At 47.2% G+C, this 9,889-nt stretch overlaps 1 protein-coding gene across 1 annotated transcript in view; it reads right to left on the bottom strand.

The window, feature by feature from the left end:
• CUNH16orf71 (chromosome unknown C16orf71 homolog) overlaps positions 1 to 9,889 on the bottom strand; it is an 82,123-nt gene that overhangs the window by 65,202 nt on the left and 7,032 nt on the right. The window contains exons 3-4 of the mRNA XM_025194426.1: positions 5,932 to 6,045; positions 3,608 to 4,144 (exon numbers count right to left, since the gene is read on the bottom strand). Of these exons, the coding sequence (XP_025050211.1) occupies positions 3,608 to 4,144; positions 5,932 to 5,937 (543 nt within the window). The 5' untranslated portion in view covers positions 5,938 to 6,045. The remainder of the gene's footprint in view (positions 1 to 3,607; positions 4,145 to 5,931; positions 6,046 to 9,889) is intronic.

Genomic DNA, 9,889 nt, shown 5'->3' with positions numbered 1-9,889 from the left:
GGAATGCCTCTGAGAATGAGACAGTCGGGGCATATAACTACCTGGTACAATCAGACTGGAAGAAGAAAGCAAGCTACACTCCTAGAGAGAGAGGAGAGTCAGTGTACTGGGATTGAAGAGAAGTTCCCAGCTACCAGACCTGAGGTCTCAGCTAAAGAGAAGAGAGAGCCAATAAGGGGTCCGCTATGAGGTATGAAGCCTCAAGACGCATGCCAGGGAGCTGGTATGGGCCACAAGGACAACCCATTGGAGGGGTGTCAACAGTCTGAGGCCTGTGGAGAGAACCAAGAGAGAGCTTGTGGAGCACAGGAATTTAAGACACTCAGAACTGGCTACCTTGGAAAACCACATAGATGACACCTAAGAAGTCAAGAGGGAAAGCCTTGATTGGTCCTGGGTAGGACCTAAAACTGTACCCTACTAGAGCTGGTTAATGTGGTGGGACTACCTGTGGCAGGGTAACCTCTATCACGGGGCAGGCAAAGTCTGGCTCATGGACCAGATCAGGCTCGTCACAGACTCCATTTCTCAGCAGCCCCTCCCCACTTTGCTTAAGCTGGTTTCCAAGGAGACCCCAGCAGTAGCGGGGCCATGACAGTGTGGGGCCAGGGTTTCCATAAAGACCAGCCCAAGCAGCACTGGCAGAGCACACGGTTGGATGAGAAACTGCTCTGGGGCCAGAATCTTGTGGTAGTGACAGCATGGTCCAGAGCTGGGGCAGAACTGTGATCCTCTGTCCACACACTCCGGGCAGGGGCTTGCAGACTATGGATCACAGCCCTGCCCCGGCTCCAACCACATTGTCACCACCTCAAGATCCCAGCCCAGACCCCAGAGCAGCTCCCCACCCAGTTGCGTGCCCTGCCAGCACTGCTGGGGCTGGTCTCCATGGAAACCCTAGCCCCACACTGTCATGGCCCCACTGCTGTTGGGGTCTCTATGAAAACAGGCTGTAGTGACATGGGTAGCTGAGATGCTTTTTATTTAGGGTGGACCAGTGGATTAGCCCTGAGCCCTACTGAGGGTGGCTCAAGGCATACTCAGAAAACTGGGAGCCCAGGAGGGCCTGGGGAGACCGTGAGGGTCCAGGAGCTCAGGGAGGAGCTACCCAGGGTATCTGGGAACTCAGGAGAGGCTCAAGTTCCAGGAGGGACTGCAGCCAGAGACTGCCACAGACAGTGAGCCTAGTGACCTCAACTATCCCAGGTGCAGCCAAAGATCCAGGAGACCACTGCCAGGACCTGCTGTCAAGGACAGTGGAGCCTAGAAGCCTGGTCTGCTACTGTGGGCCTGTGCTAAAAGCCTAGTGAGAACAAGAGGGGAGGAGGCTGGTAAGGCTGAGATCCCTACAATAGAGTGTGGTGGTATAGTAACATCTGAGAAGCTTGGGGCATGGTGTAGAGGAGGAATGGAGCCACGCAACTGGCCCTTAAGGCTACAGGTGCTCAGCAGAGGGACAGGCCAAGAGGGCCTACTAACCTGGCGGGCAGGACTGTGAATAATGGGATCCAAGGGGGGCAGTGGTCATTGACATAGGCTCAGGCTCACTCAGAGGCCACAGGCAGTCTCCCTTACACAAACTTCAATAAGAACAAGGTGTGGCAGGAAAGTGATCAAGGGAGGACTAAAGTCAAGCCTGAGCTAGGCAGGGGCTGCACAGCCACCAGGAGGCATCATGGCTGCCCCTGTGGGTACAAGCCTGCTACAGGACTATATAATGAGTAGATTCAAAACTAGGTGTGAATACATTCTGGGGACTCTGGCTGGGGAGTTAAAACACCAGGAAGGCTGCAGTTCAAGTAAGAGATGCTCCCAGTCCCAAAAAAGAAAACCTGACCTCAAATTCCAGTTCCTCTGTCTCATTTCATTTGCAATTGTATACCAGAGGCATCAAACTTGCCTGCACCCCTGGGCTGGATCCAGACCATAGGGCTCCTCTGGACCCAGCAAGGTGTGTGGCAGAATGAGCATTAATGAATCTCCCTCCCAACTTCCCCTGCAGCCACTGACATGTATACCCATTAGGGCTCTATCCTGGGAACCTGGAGGCAGTCCCTTGCCTCAAGGAGCTCTGTGGGTCATATGTTTGACACCTCTGGTATATAACAAAGGGTCTGATTCTGTTCTTTCACACCAAGGTAAAATTGATTTTGCCTACCTGACTCCTCTCATTTACACTGGTATCTACCTAATGTAAGTCTAGCCATGTCAATGTGCTATGCTGGCATACATTAAAGTAAGAAACAGGCCCATTGACTTTAGACAAACTATCCTGATTTACACTGGTATGGGTGAGATCAGACCCATAAATGCTTGATCAAGACTGGAATTGAATGATTAAACTATACAGTTTGGTGCTTAAAGTAAGATAGTGTTAGTACATTTTACACATGCAAAGACAGCTTAGACCTGCCCTGGAAGGAGATTTTTTTTTTTTTTTTTTGAGTGCAGCTTAAATGCTGGTTTCTAGAAATTTATCCCATGAAGTTTGTGAAGAGTGAGGTTTCTGTACTGTGACTCCAGGGAGGCTTTGAATGGAAATACACCAGTTTTCATGTTTCTTGGTAACTAGCCCCCTAGGCATTCTGGATCAATATATAACATAATAATGACAATTCTGTTTGCAGTGAACAGCTGGTTGTTTAAATGTAACATGGACTCTGGAGAGCCGAAACACCAGGAAAGCTGCAGTTCAAGTAAGAGATTCTCCCAGTCCCAAACAAGAAAACCGGACTTCAAATTCCAGTTCCTCTCAGTCTCATTTCATTTGTGATTGCATGAGTGCAGGTTATCTGCCTGCTAACTGGGCTTCAGGACTAATACCCCAGGAATAGAAAGTACTCCGTGCTTTGATGCTACTGCCTGGCCAGGACAAACACACCTTGTGTTACAATATCAGGACTCTCTGAAACCAGACAGCTGGAAAATTCATTGTTTAAGTGAAAGCTCTGATTAAAAACCTACTTCCCACTAACTCCCAAGAGTGTGGGTGGTCTCCCTGTGCAAGGACATACACTAGCAAGAACAATGGGTTTAACTTCCAATGTCATTTATTTAGATGGTAAGTTCTTTGGGAGGACTCCTGCTTTGTTCTGTGCATGTACAGTACCTAGCACAGTGACCGACACTCCTCAGTACTACTATAATACAAGTAATAAAGAATGACTTCATGTGTAAAGAATTAGACATTCGGGTCCTCTTACTGTCAATTAACTTTCTCTATATAATGCACTCTGTGAAGTGCTGGTTTACCTAAGCTGGAGATGTCCAGCTGGCAGTCCCCAAGGGGTTAACCTGTAGCCCACAGGCTCCCAGCCCAGGAACCACACCCTCCATCACTCTCCTGATGCCACTGCCAGAGTTTCCAAACTCCCCTCCCTCCTCCTGCTTCCACTACCTGCCCCAGGTTGGGAGGCAGTGCAGTGCAGTGCAGTGCAGTTGCAAGGACGGGTGAGGGAGGGAATGAAATATGGCACCACACACTATGGGATGAGGTGCATGTGTCATGGTGCAGTACAGCAGAGGGGGGAGGGCTGGCCACTCAGAAGCTGGACAGCCTTGATCTCAGCAATCACTGAACAGTTGGCTAACTGTTTACCCTGCTTACCTGCAAAGAAAAGAGTGTTAGCCCTCGAGGGTGTTCACCTGAAGAGGCTCCTTGCTCATTTCCTGCATGAGGGAATCTGTCTAAATTGTCACTATTGGTCTCCAAGGGCGAGTTGATATTTAGCTCTGGGTGACCTACATTTCTAGGAGACGGCTCCAAGGTTATTTTAGAGAGTATTTTTGTTTCTATCATCTTTCTTCTCTCCTCCGCATTGCTGTTTGATTCTCCAAAGTACGGCTTTCTCCTAGATGGTTTGTTATTCATCCCGAATTCCTCGGTTTCCTCCTTTTTTTCACTGCCTAATTCTTTCATTTTAAGAACTTGATCTGTGGGATCTACAAGGAATTCTGGAAGGAATGCTGCACTTTTGTCTAGAGTTTCTCCAGTCACGCTGGTAAATGCATCTGACTCATTCCTACACAATGGTGTGCGTTCTCTTGCCACAGGTTGAGTGTCATCCATTACTTTCTGAAAATATAATCTTTCTCCATCTCCGTTCCACATCTCTCTTGGGGGTCTCCTAGTTTCTAGGATTTGCTATAGGGACAGAAAATACACAACAGAAGTGACAGTCACACCTACTTTCCAAACCTATAAAAAAACAGCCCATACATTAAAAAAATTATTAGCTGCTGGAGTTTGCAACCTGGGAGGCATCTGATACCTGACTGGATCAGGTCTCATCATTGTAAAATCAAAAACATCTGGAAGACATGAATGTCACCAAAACCCCATGCCAAAATACGGGAGCTGGACAGTTCCTCAGCCTTTTTTTCTAGGATTAGTTGATTTCATCATTCCAGATGAAATGTAAACTCTTTATCTAAGAATGGTTCTACAAGGAGTTAACTTTATACAATTATTTCTTGATACACCATTCTAACAAATTCCTCTCTATTTTCCATATTAGCAAATAGCAGTTGATGGCAATTTGAATGGCTTATTGCCTAGTCTTACTGTTAATGACTGAATGAGTTACAGTTTTATTGTTCATACCAGGGGTAGAAGTGGCTCAATGATTAATAGACACTGACTTAGTTGCAAAAGACTCTCAAACTCAATATGCTACAGCTTGTTCCTTAACAAATTGTTGTTACCCATAAATGCCTCCACTACACTCCCTGAAAAGCGGTCTGCTGCCTGCCTCCATCATGGAGATGGGCATGCAATATGAGGAAAGGCCGAGGAACCTGGGACTCTTCAGCTTGAGGAAAAGAAGGCTGAGAGGGGACCTGGTAGCAGCTTACCGCTACACTAGGAGAGTACATCAAGGGCTCAGTGAGCAACTGTTCACCGGGGCACCCAAGAGGAAAACCAGGAGTAATGGCCACAAACCCCTGGAAGATCAATTCAGGCTCAACATTAGGAAAAACTTCTTCACAGTCAGGGTGTTCAGACTGGAATAAGCTCCTTCCAAAGGTGATGCAATTGCCTCCCCTGGAAATCTTCAAGAGGAGACTAGACAGTCACCTTGCTGGGGTCAACTGACTCCTAGTTATCTTTCCTGCTTGGTGCAGAGGGCTGGACCTGATGATCTTCCGAGGGTCCTTCCAGCCTTACACTCTATGGATCAGGTGACTTATGGCAAGACAACCGGCACCATTTTCATTGCAGAGCAGTACACGATTCAAAACAAGGCTTATTTGATTTTTAGAAACACTGAAGGGCTCCCTTGCTGTGAGCTCAGAATCTTAAGGAGGAAGAGGAAGACTCTGAACCCAAGGCTCTTTGGCACAGGAGAAAATTGCAAAAAACTGCAAGGAAATGGGGTACTGCCAAGGGACCTTACAATAAATATATCAGTGGGAGAGACAGCGATCCAGACCTAAGAAAGAAGGGGAAAAGCCTCTTACCATATTAGTCCAACTGTAAGTCAACCTGGCATATAATCCATTACGTATTTTCAATTTCAACTTTAGAAAACCCTTTTTTCCTTGAATGCTAGTCAATAATTAGCGATAAAAATCTAGAATTAATATTACCCTTACAAATCCTGCAGGAGAATCAAATAATCAAGCAAGGAAGCTAAAAAGTTAAATGCACTAAAATAGTATAATAAAAGCTGCACTGAAAAAAATGACTTGGTATTTTGACTGCATGAGCAAATATAATGCAGTAGAAAAATATAGACTAGCAGGGGCCTGATTGTAGGTTGACCCAATGTCTCAGTCCAGTTGAGTTTTGTATACTTCCTTTTAGAATGGAAAAAAGGTAGATTTATAATCAGAACAATACTGTATAATTATGCACGGCAGCATAAAATCTATAACATTAAGCAGCACAGAAGTGTGGCTGCAGTTGTACTCTGTAATACAGTCAGCAACCTGCATGTCCAGGTGTTCAAGAGAAATATCTTCAAGTTCTTCTGACAAGTCAGGGATCAGACTGGGTTCATCTCGCTGGAAAATGAAGAGCTCCCCATCATCCTCACAGTCAGACTGCCAAACAAAATAAAGACATGAAATGAGGGACCATCATTTTATATATGTTTTTTACTGAGAAATAACTCATCTTATTACTGCTGTATCTGACATTTGTCCAAGGGAAGGATTTCCAGCTGGGTACCATCTTCAGTGCTGAGTGTTCTCCATCCTAGGATTATGACAAACTATGACTGAGCTCATTAATGCACTTAATAATAAACAGTTGGATGAAATATTAGGAATGATCCTACTCCTACTGAGATCAATAGCAAAAGTCTCCTAAAGTTCAACAGGGACAAGACTGGGCAAATCCAAATCTTGAGGGGCGCCAAACCACTGAAATTGCACTGTACTACTCAGTGCAGTATTTAGAATGTACGCGCAGAATCTTGGGTTTTCTTAAAAGGAGCACTTTAAATGTGAGCAGAAACCATTCAGATCAAGATGTACCACATAGTCTTTTGTAGGCTGCTATTTTGTATTGAACAGGAGAGAGTAGTACAGGGGTGGGCACTTATTTCAGGCAGAAGGCCTCTTACCAAGTTTTGGAAGCTGTCAAGGGCCATGTGGGTAGCCCTGCCCCCTGGTCACCATCTTGTGACTGGAAGTCCCACCCCTAACCTTTGCCACCAGAAGTCCTACCCCTTGCCTCCAGAAATACTCATTTCGGCAAGGGGTTTTGTTGTCTTGGAACCAGAAAAATACCAAATTATATTCTAAAAATCAAACATCTACAACATTAATTAATTTGATTTAAAGAAAAATATTTTTGTTCTGATTTACATGCGTTTGTGTAATGTAGACAGAGGTGATTGTATACAATAGTTCAAAATGAAGTCTTACTCTTGTATATTGTGGAGGGGGTGGGGGCATGGGTATAAGTTTGTGGGGGGCTGAGGGTGTGTGGGTAATGAGGGAGGATGTGGGTGTGTGTGGGGGGTCTTGGGGGATGGATAAGTGTGGGGCAGAGGGAGCATGTGGGTGTGTGTGTGAATGTGGGGTGTGGGTGGGTATGGGGTTTGTGGGGGATTGTGTGAAGAGGTGTGGGTTTCAGGGATTTCATAGACATTTGGGCTGGAAGGGACCCCGGAGAATCATCGAGTCCAGCCCCCTGCCCCAGGGGCAGGAAGTCAGCAGGGATCATAGGATCCCAGCAAGATAAGCATCCAAATGTGTCTTGAAGGCATTCAAAGTGGGTGCTTGAACTGCCTCCGGCGGCAGTCTATTCCAGACCTTAGGGGCTCGGACGGTAAAGAAGTTCTTTCTTATGTCCAGCCTGAATCCGTCGCAACGGAGTTTGTGACCGTTTGATCTTGTCATCCTTTGGGGCGCTCTGGTGAACAGACGTTCCCCCAGATCCTGATGAGCACCCTATAAACTTATAGGTGGCTACCAGATCACCCCTGAGCCTGCACTTTTCCAGACCGAAGTCCCATGGCTCTCAGCCTCTCATCATAAGGTCTGTTTTCCTGACCTCTGATCATGTGCGTGGCTCTCCTCTGCACTCGCTCAAGCTTCTCCACGTCCTTTTCGAATTGTGGAGCCCAAAACTAGACGCAGTACTCCAGCTGTGGCCTCACCAAGACCGAATAGAACAAGAGAATGACATCCTGGGATTTGCTTGAAAAGCATCTATGGATGCAAGCCAGCATTTGGCTCACTTTACTAGCTGCAGCATCACATTGAAGGTTCATGTTCATCTTGTGGTCAATCATGACCCCCAAGTCCCTTTCATCTGTAGTGCTAACTAGCAAAGCACTGCTGAGCCTATAAGAACGCTGCAGGTTTTTCCTCCCAAGGTGGACAACCTTGCATTTTTCGGTGTTGAACACCATCAGGTTCTCATCCGCCCATTTCCTGAGCCTGTCAAGATCTGCCTGGATCATCCTCCTGTCCTCAGGTGTGGATGCTTTACCCCAGAGTTTGGTGTCATCGACAAACTTGGCCAGTCTGCTTCTGACACCAATGTCCATATCACCGATGAAGGAGTTAAATAGTATAGGCCCTAGGACAGAGCCTTGAGGGACCCCACTGGTGACCATGCACTAAGACAATTGGCTTCCATCAACCACCACCCTCTGGGTCATAACGCAGAGCCAATTTTTCAGCCAGCAGATCGTGGTGAAGCCAAGGCTGCAGTTAGCCAGTTTAGCCAAGAGGTGATCATGGGATACCAGATCAAAGGCTTTTTTGAAGTCAAGATATATGGCATCAATCTCTTCCTCCTTGTCCAGGTGATAGGTCACCTGGTCATAAGAGGAAATGAGATTGGTCAAGCAAGACCTACCCGCAACAAACCCATGCTGGCTATCCCTCAGGATATTGTCGTCAGCTAGTCTGTTAAGGATGGCCTCTTTGATAATCTTTTCCAAGACCTTCCCCAGGATAGAGGTCAGGCTGATGGGTCTGTAGTTTGCCAGATCTACTTTCCTCCCTTTCTTGAAGATAGGCACCACATTGGCCTTCTTCCAATCTTCAGGCACTTCACCAGAGCGCCAAGAGCTCTCAAAGATCCATGCCAGGGGCTGAGCTATGATGCTTGCCAGCACCTTGAATACCCTTGGGTGTAGCCCATCAGGGCCGGCTGACTTGAAGGTATCCAGCCTGTCAAGGTGTTCCTTCACGAGGTCAGCTTCAATGGAGGGCAAGAAATCTCCTTTACCTGGGCCTCCCTGACCCACAGTGGGCAGGGGCATCCCATGGGAATAGTGAAAAACTGATGCAAAGTACCCATTTAGCAAGTTCACTTTTTCCTGGGCATCTGTTGTCAGTTGTCCCATCTGGTTTAACAGGGGTCCAATGTTGCCCTTGCTTTTCCTCCAGCTCCCCACATATCTAAAAAAGGACTTTTTATTGTCCTTGATATTTGTAGCTAGCTAGAGTTCCATTACAGCCTTGGCTTTCCTGGTTTGCTCTCTGCAGGTCTGGACCAGTGCAGAGTATTCCTCCTTGGTGTTGGTTCCAGTCCTCCATCCTTTGCAGGTTTTCCTTTTAAGATGCAGAAGGTCCACCAGTTCCCTGGAGAGCCAAGGGGGCTGCTGTGCCCTTTTGCTGCCTTTCCTCTAAGACAGGATGGACTTTGCTTGCGCATCCAGGATTGCTCCCTTGAGGAGCAACCACTCGTCCTGAACTCCCCTCTGCTTTGGGTTGTGGCCCTTTAGGGCCTCTCTGACAAACCTCCTGAGCTAGTCAAAGTCAGCTTTCCTGAAGTCGAGGACTTCTGTATTACTGACTGACTTGCCAGCTTTACGGCAGATGGTGAAGGTGATCAGCTCATGGTCACTGTCATCCAGCTTCCTCTCAATCGTTAGGGCACCAATTAGGTCATCCCCAGTTGCCAGTACCAGGTCAAGCAGCGCTTTACCTCTTATCAGCCCGTAGACTTCCTGTGTCAGATAGAGGTCATCCACGCACGAGAGAAAGCTTTCCCACCGCTCAGATTTGGCTGAGCACTCCTCTCACGAGATGTCTGGGTAGTTAAAGTCTCCCATGACAACCATACACTGGAAGCGTGCAGCCTCAGCCAATTCCCTGGTGAACTCCTGGTCAAGGTCTTGACCCTGGGTAAAGGGTCTGTAGTAGACTCTCATCATAATATCCCCTATGCTGTGTTCCCCATGGATTTTAACCCAGAGGGTCTCAAGTTGTCCACCGTGGGTGCCAATGTCGGCTTGCAGGGGCGCATAGCTTTCCTTGACATAGAACGTTACACCCCCACTTCTTTTGTCCACTCGATCCCTCCTGTACAGGGTATAGCCATCTATACCTGTGGTCCAGTCATGGGTGGAGTTCTACCAGGTCTCTGTTATCCCTATGACATCATAGTAATTTGCATTTAGCAGGAGGACACGTTCCTCCT

Source organism: Alligator sinensis, unplaced genomic scaffold (assembly GCF_000455745.1).
Source record: "Alligator sinensis unplaced genomic scaffold, ASM45574v1 scaffold1098_1, whole genome shotgun sequence".
Classification (NCBI taxonomy): Eukaryota; Metazoa; Chordata; order Crocodylia; family Alligatoridae; genus Alligator; species Alligator sinensis.
The sequence above is the reverse complement of the archived record's forward strand: the minus strand, read 5'-3'. Positions and strand labels throughout refer to the sequence as shown.